Source organism: Rana temporaria, chromosome 1 (genome assembly GCF_905171775.1).
Source record: "Rana temporaria chromosome 1, aRanTem1.1, whole genome shotgun sequence".
Taxonomy (NCBI): domain Eukaryota; kingdom Metazoa; phylum Chordata; class Amphibia; order Anura; family Ranidae; genus Rana; species Rana temporaria.
The window spans coordinates 311,324,313-311,341,154 of record NC_053489.1 but is presented as its reverse complement, the minus strand read 5'-3'; the positions used below and the strand labels follow the sequence as shown (position 1 = coordinate 311,341,154).

The window sequence follows — 16,842 nt, the reverse complement described above, 5'->3', positions numbered from 1 at the left end:
GCCAATTTCTCCATCTTAAAATATTACATTTTTGTTAGATGCTGGAGCAGTAAATCACCTGTTTCTCGCAAGAGCACAAGATGGTTTAAATCTCCATTAGTCCCTCAGTCTGCACACTAATTGTAGCTATTACAAGAAACATGCTCCTCTTGGTTATGGGGAATGAAATGAAGATACTATATATATATATATATATATATATATATATATATATATATATATATATATTCGCACAGTGTGAATGAGACACCCCTGTTTTATAAGCAGAAGTGAGATGTTTAAGACGTGTGTTGAAGACTATTATAAGCTCTAACCCTGGTGATGCAATAAATACAAAAAGCCAGCAGGTAAAATCCCCTATTATGCCCTGTACACACAATCTGGCTTTTGCCCAGCCAAACGCGCATCGGAATTCCAACGGAATTCCATCTGAGTAAACAAGAACATGTTCTCTATCTAAACTCCGATGGGATTCCTCGGAAAAAAAGCCAGATGGGACGCATACACGGTCGGAATTTCCGATGGAAAAAGTCAGTTGGACTTTTTCCATTCGAAATTCCAATCGTGTGTACGGGGCTTAAGACTTCTATCTCTTATCTTTTGTTTAGCATGACCCATGAACTACTCAGATATTTTGTTTTCATAATTCCTGTGCTTTATTGGGAATGTCACAGATCATATGGCTTTTCATTTTTTCTTCTATGCTATATCCTTCGGCTGTTTCAGTTTTGCCTTTGCTATTTCGTTTGCATACACTACCTCCATTGCCTATAGTCTGGCAACAATTTGTGACTAAATAGACAGATCGTAGAAAAGACAGCAGTTGTAAGTATGTTTGAGTACTTATTTATGTACTAACCTTTTATTGAGTTGCAAACTGCAACAGCTAGGAAAGGCTAGAAATTGATTTTTAGGTTTGTAATCACATTTTATTGGGTTAAGGGGCTGACTGGGTTTCAATGTACAAATTTAAGATCCAAATCTCTTGGCAGTGTGATGTAAATATTTTTAGTATGTTCAGTTGTCTTGAGACTTCAATACAAGGAGCTTAGTACTAACACATAATCTTATCTAAAGGGCTGTATATGCCAAGACTGAACAATCTGCTAAATGTGTCTTGCAGGTTGGACAATCTGCTCAATATGGCTTATGGAGGAATAAAGAGGTAAATTGCTGTAGAATTTTTCCCCTTTGAGCTAGTGTTTCTGTAACATGAAGGTATTTTGTTTGTATTCATCGTGTGCATGTTTGGTTTTGGAAGTTGTGTGCCATCATTATACTCTTGAAGCCATGTAGTAGCAGTATACTCGATATAAAGCTTATGCTTTTATATGAATTCCAGTGAATGTATGCTGTGCTTTTTAGAATTTCACTGATCATCAAAAGTTTGAAATGTTTTAAAAAAAAAGGTTCATTTTAATGCCTGCCCCTTCCCCATATATGCACCCTTCTATTTGCTCTCCCACCGTTCTTTTTTACGAGTGAGAAAATATATCTAGGGAACCATGTGACTGACTCTTCTCCAATGAAAGTGTTTGGTTGCCCAAGTGGGCTAATCAGCACTGCTGTCATGTGGGATCAGGAAGTACAAACTACAGAGAAATGCGATGCTTATTCTATTGCCCCCTGCAGACATATAGAGTGTTGGGAAAGCAGCATGGACAAGCAGGCATTTCAATGAACCTATTGTTGCAATTGCAAAGCACATGTTTCCTGTAGGTTAACTTGCTTTTAACTTTTTTTTAATTATTATTATTATTCCTCCCATTTCCTTTTGCTCATGTACAGTATTTCGTTTCTATTACTTTAATTAACCATTAGAAACTAATAATGGTGTTGGGAAGATGATCTAATTAATGTTTGCAATATGTTGCTTTTAAACCTTGTTCAAGTTCATACACCCTAATTATCTGGTTGATACACAATGAAATACTGCTAAACAAAGTCATGTGTGATAATTGCACCTCAGACAGGAAAATCTTTAGAACAGTTTGACAGCAATTGCAACATTTTCTTGCCCAAAAACCAATGGGCCTTTTAATGGTAATTCTGTGCCTGTTCTCTACCGTGTTTTATACTACAGATCAACTTGTGATGGTTAAAAATTAATAGTGTGGGTTTATTTACATAAACAAAAATCGGGAGGCCACTAGCTCATGTCATGATGGTTTATTGGGGAAGAAAAAATAAGTACCTGCACAATAATACAAATTTAACGTAGCAGAGAAGAAGGCGCTTCTAACTTCAATAATAAAACGCTTTATTGACCAGGGAGGGTTAAAAACACTTTTTCTTTTTAAGTAGCGACTGGGCATGCTCTGAAACATGTCCCGCTCACTCTGACGTCACTGCCCGTTGCCTGGCTTCCATGCTGTTCCTGACAGCATGGCTCTCCATCTTGGATCAGACAGTGTTTTACCACCGTTGGTCAGCTGGAACTTCCAACTGCAACTCTCTTAACTCCCAAGAGGCATTCCGCTGAATGTTATGGATTCTTTGATATGCACGTTTTTCACTTCCATCTTGTGTTTTTAACCCTTCTTTTTCATTAAAGTGTTACTGCACTTAGAAGTGCCTTCTTTTCTGCTTTGTTTTTCCTGTAGTGTGCTTCCCTCTTCTGAAGTGCGTCTGTGGTGCAATAATCACATTTCAAGAGCCAGTCATGTACTGTTAGCATCTCTGTTATCCAGAGCGCCCTATTCTCCACACTCCTTGATACAAATTTAACATGGTGAATGAAATTTTTTTCCACCCAACATTTAACTTGTGACAGCGCCGTGTTCCCTTTCCATGTTTTGTACTTGGGTCCCATTTCTATGCCATCATGGCTGTTTGCATAGATGATTTTATTTTGTTCTCTACTTGTTTACATTGTGTGTTTTGAGGTTTTGGCATATATTTTTTTTTTTTTTGGGCATCATCCTAGTATATAAATATTGTAAGTTTCCATAAGTATTTCGTTTTAGATTGGGGTACACTTAGTTCTCCAACCTGGTGCTTGCATTAGTCTTAAATCAGAGGAGTGGTTATACCTATATGTTGTTTTTACAAGTTTGAGGGCGTTTTTTTTTTTTTTAGAGTCCATCAGTTTCTCATAGACTAACTTTGATTTTTCAGTATATTGGCTGTTTTTAGTACATTTTTGATTAGATATAATCAAGTAGGATTTTAGTTTTTGTTTGTAGTTCGCCTCAAATATCTATTTTTTTTGCATGTTTGACTGTTGCTCGTTTAAGATTTAGCTGGTTTAGATCATTTGTGTGCTGCTATGCAATGAAATGAAAACACGTTTGCTATTTTTCTGCAGTCACATGCATTTCAGGGGCACGTAGAAAAGCATGTGTATATGTATGTAATCTCAAAAGGGACCCACAAAAAGAAAGCAAATTGTCAAACACAACTTATTTTATTTTAGTTTTTTTAAATTTATTCTAAAATACAGTTTCATTCCAACAGTGCCTACATACAGGCATACCCCACTTTTAAGTACACAATGGGACCAGAGCATGTATGTAAAATGAAAATGTACTTAAAGTGAAACAATACATTTCTTCACTTCTAGGGTGTAGTGGGGGGTCAGGGACTGTAGTAGGGGTGTCAGGAGCTGTAGTTGAGATCTCAGGGGCTGTACTGGGGGTGTCAGGGACACACTGGAACAGGGTGGGCTATACTCTCTGACCTTCAGCTCCTTCTACTGCGACAGCAAAATGTCTGTACAGTACTTGTAAGGCACTTTACATACACTCACAGGTATGTCCTTACTCGCGAGTGTATGTAAAGTGAGTGTACTTAAAGCGGGGTATGCCTGTATACAGGTGATTAATTGAATAAAACGTGAAGAAATTGTGTTATTTTTTGTTAAATGACAAAAAAATTCAAGATGCAACCTCCCAGCGATAGCCGCTGTCTTCCGTATTTTATGGCACTACGTCAAAATCTGATCATAATAGGCCTGAAAAATTTGTTGCAGATTCCTACCTTTTGTTCTGTGGAAAGTGAGTCAAATAAGAGTGGTTTTATAATCGGCTGCTGCACCTGCAGGTTTCCAGTGAGGTTAATTGCAGGGTCTGCATCCCTTTTTAGATGTGATTTCATATTGGGAATTTCTCACCAAAAATACATTTTTTGTTGCAAGGGATGCCTGAAATTTGACTTGTATCTTAGTGCAGACTTCTGTGAAAATCAGTGAGCCCATCACACCAGCAGGAAATTAGGTTTCTGGGGGGGGGGGGATTCTGTGCACAGAGCTAAAGGTAGCCATATTGCATTTTACATAACTGCAGATTGAAAAAAGGAAATTTTTAATAACATTCAATTACACAATTACAACATGTCTTGGGTCGCAATTTGTAATTCTATAGATATATATTTTTTGCAATCCCCCCCCACACACACAAATGTGGAGTTACCCTTTTACATGTTAAATCCCAAATAGAACTTGAGGCTTCCTCAGTAAAACACTTGTCATGGTTGGATAGGATCAATGTCCTTAAACAGGATGTCCTGCTGAGGTTTCTGCATTTCCATCCTATTTTCCAGACACTACCGTTTGCTATCTCGATGGCATACTTTAACCAGTTCCCGACTGTCTCGCGTCTTTTTAGGGGGGCAGAAAGCCCCCCCTGCGCAAAACCTCTACGGGTTCCTTAAGTGCCGCCAAAGCTCGCGATCAACGCCAGCCACGCACAAAAGCGTGCACAAGCATTTGTGTGTAAACACAAATCCCAATGCTGTCAGAGGAGAGGAGACATGTTGTTTGTTCCTAGTAAGTAGTAACAGCGAAATGTCTCGTCTCTTCTACTCAGTCCTATCCCCATACAGTTAGAACACACTGAGGGAACACACATTTAACCCTTTGATCACCCCCTAGTTTTAACCCCTTCCCTACCAGTGTCATTTACACAGTAATCTGTGCATTTTTAAAGCACTGATCGCTGTATAAATATCAATGGTCCCACAAATGTGTCACGTGTCCGTCGCAGATCACCGCCATTACTAGTAAAAAAAAAAAAATATATCAAAATCTTTCCCATAGTTTGTAGACACTATAACTTTTTCGCAAACCAATAAATATACCCTTATTGCAATTTTTTTGCCATAAATATGTAGAAGAATATATATTGGCCTAAACTGATGAAGAAATGTTGTTTTTTAAAAACATTTTTGGGGATTTTTATTATAGTAAAAAGTAAAACATGTTATTTATTCAAAATTTTCGCTTTTTTTGTGTATAGCGCAGAGATGATCAAATGGCACCAAAATAAAGCTTGATTTGTGGGGAAAAAGACACACATTTTGTTTGGGGTACAGCAGTGCATGACCACGCAATTACCAGTTAAAGTGACGCAGTGGCAAATTGTAAAAAGTGCTCTGGTCAGGAAGGGGGTAAAACCTGTGGTGGTTAAAACGCCCCCACCAACTTCTGGGGAAATCTCTGATTCAGAATCAGGCCTTTGCTGTGGCACACGGCCCCTGTTCTGACATTTCAGAGGCTGCGGACCAGGACCAACAGTGAGGATGTCTCCGTGTCCGGGTCAGCGCAGGAAAGGGCGCTTGTAGGAGCACTGATCACAGATGTGCAGGATACCCTAAAGATGGAGGATACGGCAGGGGCATCTACAGAGGTGTCGGTCCCTTTTGGGTCCCACAAGCCGGCCCGCACGTCTAAGGTGTTTCCCTGCCTAACTTACTTTGATACGTTTATTTACAAAGAATGGGAACGGCTGCAGCGGACTTTTTTGGTTCCAAAACGTATGGCGGTACGATACCCCTTTGAGGAGAGTTTCTGAAGAAATGGACATATCCCCCGATTGTGGACCCCCCAGTATTCAGGTTAAACAAGGTAACCACGATTCTGGTGGAGGGGACCCCGCTGATAAGGGGGCCGAGGCGGTCGCCCGGTCTATGTTCACGGTGGTGGGGTCAGCATTGCGGCCAGTATTGGCCACAGCCCTGGTGTCCCAGACGCTTACTGAATGGGCAAAATTGTTGCACGAGAATTGGAAAAGCAACAGGCTTCACCGGTCTGCGTGGAACTGGCAGACCAGTTGGTGTATGGCTTTAAGTGTGTCTGCGATGCGGCTGTAGATGCGTCTTCTTTGCTTTTTAGAGCTTCAGTATCTGCTGTGGTGCTCCGTCGCCCGATTTGGCTAAAATGCTTTTCTGTGGACCAGGCATCTAAGAAGGCCCTAGCAGATTTTCCTTTCCAGGGAGAGAATCTATTTGGAGCCTCGCTGGATGACATTAAGAATGTTACTGGGGGTAAGAGTATGCTGTTCCCACAATCCAGAAAAGGTAATGAGCCACACCGTAAACCAGGGCCTTCCTTTTCCGCTCAGAAGCGTTTTTTCGTTAGCCCTGATCCGCAGGTAAGCGGTCCCAGGCCGACAAGGTGCCTGCTGAGCGACAGAAGCATCCCTGGTTTCGCAAGCCTGCGAGAAAATCTACGACTGCATGAAGGTGGGGGTTGCCTTCAGGAGTTTGCAGCTTGGTGGATGCCCTCCTTTCCGACCAGTGGGTTTGCGCACTGGTGTCATCAGGATACAAGAGTTTTTTCTTGTCCGGCAAACAGATTTTTTCCCTCCAACCTTCATCTTCATCCAGAGTGCCGGGACGCCCTGTTTGGGACAGTGCAAGACCTGCTGAGGCGCGGGGTGATAGTGCCTGTGCCACCGCCGGAAAGGTTTCAGGGATTCTATTCCAATCTGTTTGTAGTCCCAAAGAAGGACGGGGTCCAACCCATCCTGGATCTCAAGGCCCTCAACTGCTTTGTAAATGTAAAGATTCAGGATGGAATTGGTTCGCTCTGTGGTCGCTCCACACCATCCGGGGGATTTTCTGGCGTCCTTGGACATCAAGGACACTTAACTTGCATGTCCCCATATGCTTCAGGCATCAGAGGTGTTTTCGGTCAGGGATGACCACTACCAATTTGTAGCTCTCCCCTTTGGCCTGGCGTCAGCTCCAAGGGTTTTCACCAAGGTGCTTGCCCCGATTCTGGCCTTGCTGAGACAGGGAGGAATTGCAATCGTGGGCTACCTGGACGACCTTCTTATGAGAGCAGCTTCCGCATCAGAATTGGAGGAGAATGTGGCGATCGCCTGTCAGACTCTTCGGGAGTTTGTTTTGGGTACTGAACCTCCAGAATTCGGTGTTGGTGCCTACTCAACGCCTGGAGTACCTGTGCTTAATTCTGGACTTCTCAGAGGCAAGAGTTTTTCTCCCTTTGGACAAGCTGCAGACTTTTCAGGCTGCAGTGAAGCTGTTTGCATCCCGTAAGTGGCTTGTCACTTCGCTTTTGCATGCGTCCTGGGTCTCATGGTGGGCACTTTCGAGGCAGTGCCGTATGCTCAATTCCACACGAGTCTTACAAAAGGAGATCCTGTCCAAATGGGACATGCCTCCGTTGTCTCTGACTTGCCAGATTCAGATGAACCACCTAGTCAGGGAATCCCTGATCTGGTGGCTGAGGTCTCAGGCCCTTCAGTCTGGGAGGTTGTTCTTTCTTTTCATTGGGCGGTGATCATGACGAACGCCAGCCTGACCGGTTGGGGGGTGTTTAATGCGTTCAGTCGGCACAGGGTCGCTGGATGCAGGAAGAATCCTGCCTGCCGATCAATGTGCTGGAACTTCGGGCAATCAGGCAGTGCCTCTCCACATGGTCAGGATGCCCAGTCGGGATCTAGTAGGACAACACCACGGCAGTGGCGTATGTCAACCATTAAGGAGTAACAAGGAGCTCGGCTGCAGCTTTGGAGGTCGCTCACATCCTGCGGTGGGCAGAGCGACGCTGGCGGCTCTATCGGCCATGTACATTCTGGGTGTAGAAAACTGGCAAGCAGACTACCTAAGTCGTCAGATGCTGGACCAAGGGGAATGGTCGCTTGTATTTCGACTCCTTTGCCTGCGATGGGGCACACCAGACTTGGATCTCCTGGCTTCTCGACTCAATCAGAAGTTATTGAGGTTCGTGGCCAGGTCCAAAGATCCATGGGGTGGACGCGGCAGACGCGTTGGTAGCTCCATGGGGGCATTATCGGCTGATTTATGCCTCCCCCCGCTGAAACTTCTCCCTCGTCTGCTTTGTAGAGTGGAGACCGAGGGGATGCCAGTGATTCTAATTGCCTCAGATTGGCCTCGGCGTCCCTGGTACGCCGACATAGTTTGGATGGTGGCGGATGTTCCTTGGTGACTGCCGATGCGAGAGGACCTTCTGTCGCAAGGTCCTATACTTCGTCCTGCTTTACAGTCGCTGGCTTTAACGGCATGGCTGTTGAAGGTCAAGTGCTAAGGGACTGAGGCCTATCGGATTCGGTGATTTCCACCATGCTGAGGGCGCAGATGTAATCTACTTAGAAGATTTATCATCGCACGTGGAAGGCCTACATCTCTGTGTGAGGAGATGGAGTGGCGTCCGCGTACATATTCAGTTTCCAGGATCCTGCTATTTTTGCAGCAAGGAGTCGATCAAAAACTTGCCTTAAGCACCATTAAGGTGCAGATTTCTGCCTTGGCTGTCTTTTTTCAGCGGCCTCTGGTAGCTCATTCATTCGTAGGTACGTTTGCAGGGGGTTCGACATGTGGCCCCTCAGGTTTGGCCACCGCTGCCTCCGTGGGATTTAAATCTGGTGCTCTCTGTGCTTCAGATACCGCTTTTGAGAACATTAGGGAAATCGCCCTATTGACGCTCTCAGAAAGTAGCCTTTCTAGTGGCGATTACATCTGCCAGGAGGGTTTCTGAGTTAGCGGGATTGTCTTGCAAGTCTCCCTGCTTGATCCTCCACAAGGATAAGGCGGTGCTACGCCTGCAGCGTTCTCCCGAACGTTGTTTTGTCGTCTCATCTAAATGAGGACATTGTGCTTCCATCCTTGTGTCTTCAGCCGTCACATCCTAGAGAGGTTGTGTTGCATTCCTTGGACGTGGTCCGGGCTCTGAGGGTGTATCTGTCTTGTTCTGGCTCAGTTTCGGAGGTCAGATTCACTGTGTCGGTAGCTGGTCCGATGAAGGGCCTGGTGGTCTCGTCGGCCACCATTTCTCCGTGGATTAGACAGATCGTGATCCAGGCTTATGCCTTAAAGGGGCGGGCTCCTCCCTTTCCTGTCACGGCACATTCAACCAGGGCAATTGTTGCCTCCTGGGCTTTCAGACATCAAGCGTCAGTTTCCCATGTGTGTAAGGCATCAACCTGGTCGTCCGTTCACACTTTCACTAAATTTTACAAGGTTGATGTGAGCGCATCCGAGGATCCTTTTGGCCCGCAAGGTTTTGCAGGCGGCTATTTAAGGTTGCAACTCCACCGTTGAGGAGCTCTGGTTGTTATGGGTGGAGTTTTTTTGCTGCTGTTCCCTAATTTTTTTTACACTGCTTGGGGACTTCCCTAAGGTCAAGATTAAAGTGCTGTGTCCGTCAATGAACGAAAGAGAAAATAGAATTTTTGTGCTCACCGTAAAATCCTTTTCTCTGAAGTTCATTGACGGACATAGCACCCACCCCTCGTTTTCTGTTTGTACTGCTTTTTGACGAACTGAGCTGCTTGATGCAGTGTGAGTGGTTATAACCAGTAGGACTGCCCCCTGTTTTGCTGTTTTTAGCATGTTCTGCCTAGTCCTCTCTTGAAGGTGGCGATATAACCCTAAGGTCAAGATTAAAGTGCTGTGTCCGTCGATAAACTTCAGAGAAAAGGCTTTTACGGAGTACAAAAATCCTATTTTTTTTTTCATCAGGGGCCTGTTTGCCCTTCACTAAGCCTACCTTGTCAGCTTTGATAAGTAAGAGTTACCTAACCTGGTGTATTGGCTAAAAAATTTGCATAGATTTTTAGATCCATGTTTAAAAGCGATATTGGTCTAAGTTGTGGGTGGTCAGGCTCCTTCCCAAGCTTGGACAAAAGTAATAATGACCACATGAACCATTTCAGATTGGAAAGAACTGGAGGATGTGGCTGTGTTAATGTTAAAATTAAAAAACATGGCAATGTTTCTTTAAGCTATGGAAAGCTATGTGATTTCTCCTGTCTGTTTGGTTTTTCTGCTTGCTAATGCTCTAATACAGGGCTCAAAATTTCAAGTCCTGAGCTACTAGCCAGGCCTCAAGAGTTACTCGCCACCAGTTGCCCCACCTAATTCATACACTGCCCTGCGCCTAATTGCACCCGTAAACACGCCCTCATAGATTATCTCATGGAATGACAATGTTTTATGCAGAATCAAGTTACAAAATTAAATATTACCAACAACAACTTTAACAAAATGGGACAGGGCACTGGGGGCAGACCAGAGGGACAGGGCACTAGGGGCAGACCAGAGGGACAGGGCACTGGGGGCAGACCAGAGGGACAGGGCACTAGAACTGGGTCTCTTCCCCATTCTCTTGATGTCTCCTCTGCAACTCCCATCCATCCTCTCTCTCTCTCCCATTCATCTCATCATCAGGAACCTGTGTGTGCGGCTCCACGCTTGCATGTCCCCACTTCCCCCTTTTATTCAGGCTGGCAGAGAGGAGAGGAGCTGCAGCACAGCGGGAGGAAGTACAATCCAGCGCTGAGATCCACACAACTGCACAGCCATTGACACCATAGCACAGCGCACAGCACACATTGAGACCAGTCTGCTCACAGTGCTCAGGCTAAAACTGTTGGACACTTACATAGAGCACAAGGAGAAGAAAACTGCACAAACTAGAAGGCTGTCGCTCTCATGTCAGGGCAACTTTCAGTGAGCGCTGCACCGGAGTGGTAATTTTTGCAATCCTCCACCTCACTCATTACTTTCTGCTCTCCAGCTACATTGGTCGGGGCCCGGGGGAGGGGGGCAGGCTCAGAGAGGTCATACTGTTAGGTCCCATGGCTTAATGAGAATTGTAAGGAGAGCACCTGTGTACTGCTCTGCCTGTGCGTGGCTCACCAGACTACTTTTCCCGAGCATGCACCTTTCCTCTTTGGCCGCCAATCTCATCGGGACTCCTAAGTGTAGGCACAGATTGGAGGGAGATTGGTCATGCAGCCCTGTCATCACTCGCCCCCAGCTTAAATCTACTCGCCAAATGCTAGTAGGCGAGTAGAAATTTTGAGGGCTGCTCTAATATATCTGATTGATCATGCCTGTGCCGCTCTTCCTACTATTAAACTGACCGTGGCAGCCAATCCAGGCTACTGTGGTTAGTTTACGTTTTATGTCATCCCAGTAAAAATGCAGACATCCTCTGCTATTGCATAGCCTGTATCTTCTGTAGTCCGTTCAAAACCCTGCTCTCGGATGGGGAAAGATTGAGTGGGGATGATTGCTGCAAGATCTGATTGAGTTTCATTGGCATGGAAACGCACTATTTCCGGGATGCTTTAACAGTAAACACGCACTGCATCAGAGAGTGATCACATGACCTGCATTTCGGGAGCTGGACAAACCTGTAAATGCACTTCCCACCCGCCCAACATCCTGTGACATTGCAGACTTTGAGTGGTGACAGGTTAGCCTAGAGGTGAGATCTGTGGACTTAGACTGCAGATCTCACTGTAAAGAGGACCTGTTGCACACTATTCCTATTACAAGGGATGTTTACATTTTTTTTTTTTTTTAAAGTCAGCGTCAAACTAAAAAAATAAAAGTACAATTTTATAATAATTAAAACATTTTTTAAAACGCCCCTGCCCCCGTATGGTCGCGGAAGCAAATGCATGCGCAAGTCGCGCCCACATATGTAAACTGCATTCAAACCACACGTGAGGTATTGCTGCAAACGATAGAGCAATATATCTAGCCCAAGACCTCCTCTGTAACTCTAAACATGTAACCTGTAAAAGTGTCGGCTATGGGTATTTTTAAGTACCAAAGTTTGGTGCCATTCCACTAGCGTGTGAAATTTTGAAGCATGACATGTTTGGTATCTACTCGGCGTAACATCATCTTTCACATTATGCAAAACAATTGGGCTAACTTTACAGGGGTTTATTTCTTTTTTTTTTTACGTGTTTGAAAAATTGCTGAGCAAATACCGTGCAAGATAAAAAGATGTAATGACTGCCATTTTATTATTTTATTTGCCTGAAATGTGCCACTTTGTGCCAAGCATGTCCACTCCAACTGCAAACTACTGCTTTTGTTTATCAATCCACAGCACATTTTTTTCCAGAAGGCCTGATGTTTATCAATGACATACTGTAGTCTTGCTGTAATGTTTTTGGACAAAGGCTTTTTACTGGTATAAATCCAGTACAAGTTAAATTGATGCGATTTTTCTGAATATCGATGCAAGCTCTTTAACGCCAACTGTTATGAGAGTAACTTGCAGGTCCTGCAACAAAATGTTGGCGTTCCTGATGACTTGTAGCATGAAGCACCTTGGGCAGAACTTACTAGGTTAGCCAGTCCTTGGCAAATTGTCAGTCCTTTTGAAGTCTAAACCACTTCTGGATCCCACAGTGGATTGATCAATTTGAGATTGGTGATCTTTTAAAGAGGAACATTGTTATAAAAAACTAGCTTCTGATTTTTCGCAAATCTCGCCTGGGGTGATTAATGTAGAACTGGGTACCTGTCAGGGAAAAAATGTACCTACCCCCCGGAAAATAAAGGTTCCAACAATGGTAGTTTGGAAACAAAGGGGAATAAGCAAAACTTTCACTTTTGGGTGAATCTTGGCATGACTATACACAACCTACACATCAATATAGCAAAGAGAACACCAGATCCTAGAAATCTGTGGTTAAAATTAAATGTTCAACCTGCATACTCGCCAATGAGGTGCGTAATGGCATCTGCAAAAACCTGATTCAAATTTTAATCGATTTGAAATGGTGCTCAATTCTGCATTTTCGTTTAGATTATGAGAATGAACACTCCTTGTCGATTTTTTTTTTTTATTATTTTTATGTATATCCCCTTTATCTGTGGGTAGTGTTTGAAGGAAGATCTAATGTTTCAAAAAAAATGTTTTCCCTAAAGTTTTACAATCTTTAGAAAGACTCTGAGCACATTAAACATACACCCATGGGGATACGTTGCATAAAGCTGAACTTCCATAACGGCATATGGGAACTAGTGGTTGGTTTTGTGTATAATATACAATCTTCCATTAAATGCATTCAAAATATTGCTTTAGTAGAACCAAAGGCTATAAATGGCTTTTACAATTAAACAAGCATTGAGCTGTAATCAGTTATGTCTTATCTACAGTATCTCACAAAGTGAGTACACCCCTCACGTTTCTGTTAATATTTTATTATACAGTATCTTTTCATGTGACTACACTGAAGTAATTTAACTTTGCTACAATGTAAAGTCTTGATTGTACAGCTTGTAGTGTTAATTTTGTGTAAAATAAAATTTGCTGTCCCCTCAAAATAACAGGCATTAATGTCTAAACTGCTGGCAACAAAGTGAGTACACCCCTAAGTGAAAATGTTCAAATTGGGCCCAAAGTGTCAATATTTTTTGTGTGGCCACCATTATTTTCTAGCACTGCCTCAACTCTCTTGGGCATGGAGTTCACCAGAGCTTCACAGGTTGCCACTACCACTCCCCCATGACAACATCACGAAGCTGGTGGATGTTGGAGACCTTGCGCTCCTCCCACAGATGCTTAATAAGGTTTATGTCTGAAGACATGCTTGGCCAGTCCATCACCTTTACCCTCAGCTTTTTTTAGCAAGGCAGTGGGTCATCTTGGAGGTGTGTTTGGGGTCATTATCATGTTGAAATGCTGCCCAGTCTCCGAAGGGAGGGGATTATGCTCTGCTTCAGTATGCCACAGTACATGTTGGCATTCATGGTTCCCCCAATGAACTGTAACTCCCCAGTACCGGCAGCACTCTTGCAGCACCAGATTATGGGCCTCCCACACCATGCTTGACTGTAGGCAAGACGCGTGTCTTTATACTCCTCACCTGGTTGCCACCAGACACGATTAACACCATCTGAGCCAAATAAGTTTATCTTGGTCTCATCAGACCCCAGGACATGGTTCCAGTAATCCATGTCCTTTGTCGGCTTGTCTTCGGCAAACTGCAGGCTTTCTTGTGCATCATCTTTAGAAGCGGCTTCCTTCTGGGATGACAGCCATTCAGACCAATTTAATGCAGTGTGCGGCAGATGGTCTGAGAACTGACAGGCTGACCCCTCCCCCCCCACCCTTTCAACCTCTGCAGCAATGCTGGCAGCACTCAGTCTATTTCCCAAAGACAACCTCTAGATATGACGCATGTGTACTCAACATTTTTTTGGTCGACCGTGGTGAGGCCTGTTCTGAGTGGAACCTGTCCTGTTAAACCGCTGTATGGTCTTGACCACTGTGCTGCAGCTCGGTTTCAGGGTCTTGGCAATCTTCGTATAGCCTAGGCCATCTTTATGTAGAGCAACCATTTTTATTCTATTTTTTTCCCCCAGTTCCTCAGATTTCTTTGCCATAAAGTGCCATTTTGAACTTCCAGTGACCAGCATGAGAGAGAGAACACCAAATTTAACACACCTGCTTCCGATTCATACCTAAGACCTTGTAACATAAGTCGTGACACCGGGGAGGGTAAATGGTTATATGGGCCCAACTTGATATTTTCACTTAGGGGTGTACTTGGTTTTGTTGGCAGCAGTTTAGACATTAATGGCTGTGTGAGTTATTTTATGGGGACAGCAAATTTACAGTTGTACAAGCTGAACACTTACTACTTTACAGTGTAGCAAAGTATAATTTCTTCAGTGTTGTCACATCACTTTTGTGAGATACTGTATGTATGAGCTGTTCGATATTAAAGCTTATACATTTTCCACATTCATATTTTTTTTTTGCTTGCAATCGCATTTGTGTTTGTGGTTTTGTAGTCTGCTGGTCTTTTGCATGTTTTGGTACTTTTGTTCTGTCCCACAGATTAGAAGAAATGGCTAACCTTTTTCTTTTACATTTCTAGTAGGTTTTCGCCAATGACCATTGATGGTATGACAAGTTTGGCTGGAATAAACTTTCCTGGACACGCTAGCACTGGATGGTGTATATTTGTATACAACCTGGCACCCGACGCAGATGAAAGTATTCTGTGGCAAATGTTTGGCCCCTTTGGAGCTGTCACCAACGTTAAGGTCATCCGTGATTTCAACACAAACAAGTGCAAGGGCTTTGGGTTTGTGACTATGACAAACTATGATGAGGCAGCAATGGCTATCGCCAGCCTTAATGGGTACCGCTTGGGTGACCGAGTCTTGCAGGTGTCTTTCAAAACAAGTAAATCGCACAAAGCTTAAAGTAACCTCACTCCTATTAACACACAAACGTCATAAGCAAGTTTAAAAACTTTACACGTTGATCGCTCTTACAGGCGTGTGTGTGGGGGAATGGGGTGAGGTAAGTCAGAATGTGTTAACTTTAGGACGTGTATTTGTTTTGTCTTTGCGTATCTTATTTTTATGTTTGAATATGGACGCTAGGTAACAGGGTTTTTACCTGTCTCATTGCATTCTAAATCCTTGAGATTATGAAGTCTTTTAAAATGTTTGTGCAATGGGAAGAAAGTTACTGTACATTTTTGTTTTACTCTGCCTTTAAGTGTATGTTAAAGAAGGTGTTTTTCTTTTTCTTCTTTTTTTTTTTTTTTCTGTTTTTATGTATGCCTTTAATGCTATACAGTTATTAACTTTATTTTATATTTGGTTTTGGTTTGTTTTATGAAACAAACCTATATTTATGTTCTAACTTATGTTAAGAGGCAAAAGCAGCCTCAATTATAACGCCTATTGTAAGATTACTGGAGACTTTTCATAAAGTAAGTACCTTGCCAAAGAGATAAGAACCTCTTTGATGTGGGTTTCAAATGACAAAAAGCATCTATTTTTATAAAAAATTAAAATAAAAAAATTTGAACAAACTTTTTACTGGTCCTGGAACAAACTATTTTGACTTGAATACTTTGCAAAATCTACTTCATATGACAACCTTGTGAGCTTTTAAAACTTACCAGGATGTGTTTGTGTGATCATTATTTTTGAAAGAAAGGGATACTAAAGCTGGGAGGGAATGAAAGTTACTTATGGAAAAAAATAAAAATAATTTCGTTTTTTGTTACTGTATTTGTATGAAATTGAGACTGAGTGTTTTATTCAGTCTTTCTCCTGGTTATTCAGAATTGCTCACATAAAATTCTCATTTTAAGACAAAATGAGACAAAAATCAAAGTATATATGAGCCTAGCAGAGAGAATTAAATTTATGAAAGTTTTGGATAGAAAGAAATCTGTTCTTCCTAAAGTATTCCCTTCAGAAGGCGCTCATGGTGTTTAGTGATGTACTTGTCTTGTTTAGAAGAGTTAATTTTTTTATTTTATTTGTACAATTGAATACTTTTCTGTAAGGAAAGAAGATGCACATTTGGTGGCACAGCCAACCTGCAAAGTGGCACAATTTTGGCAATTAACATAATTTTGTTTAAGCTGGCACCTGAGCTTTTGTATGTTGTAAATATGAATTTAATTTAAAATCCAATGAAAAAAAGTCATTATGGTGACTGCAATCTCTCCAGAGGCTTGCTGTGGGTGTTGTGTTCACCATCTTGAATCAGTGTGTTTTTTTTTTTTTCTGCCATTTTGTATGGCTTGCGTTTATGTTTCCAAAGCAATTTTGCTTGCTTTCTAATGCTAAGTGATTGTTATATAATTTTCATAAATTGTGTACAGATATTTTAGTTTATGTAACGATATTACCTGTAATCTACATATTTTGTTTGGTAATGAGTTTGATCCCCCACACTGGCATTGCCAGTTTTATTATATGAATTCTGTGTTAGAGTGCAACACAGCATTTTCAGTTTTAATGGCTGGCATAAGTGTTTCGTTTTTGTTTTCCCCTTTTTTTGTTTTTGTTTGG

General features: G+C 42.5%; 1 protein-coding gene across 14 annotated transcripts in view; it reads left to right on the top strand.

Annotated features, from left to right (window-relative positions):
* ELAVL2 (ELAV like RNA binding protein 2) overlaps window positions 1-16,554 on the top strand; it is a 321,877-nt gene extending 305,323 nt beyond the window's left edge. For 7 of the 14 annotated variants that reach the window (XM_040358764.1, XM_040358806.1, XM_040358781.1 and 4 more), the window contains 2 exons: window positions 1,124-1,165; window positions 14,898-16,554. In XM_040358764.1, coding sequence (XP_040214698.1) covers window positions 1,124-1,165; window positions 14,898-15,228 — 373 coding nt within the window. In that variant the 3' untranslated portion in view covers window positions 15,229-16,554. The remainder of the gene's footprint in view (window positions 1-1,123; window positions 1,166-14,897) is intronic. The other 7 variants (XM_040358789.1, XM_040358820.1, XM_040358814.1 and 4 more) reach the window with 3 other exon arrangements.
* Window positions 16,555-16,842: the final 288 nt, after the last annotated feature.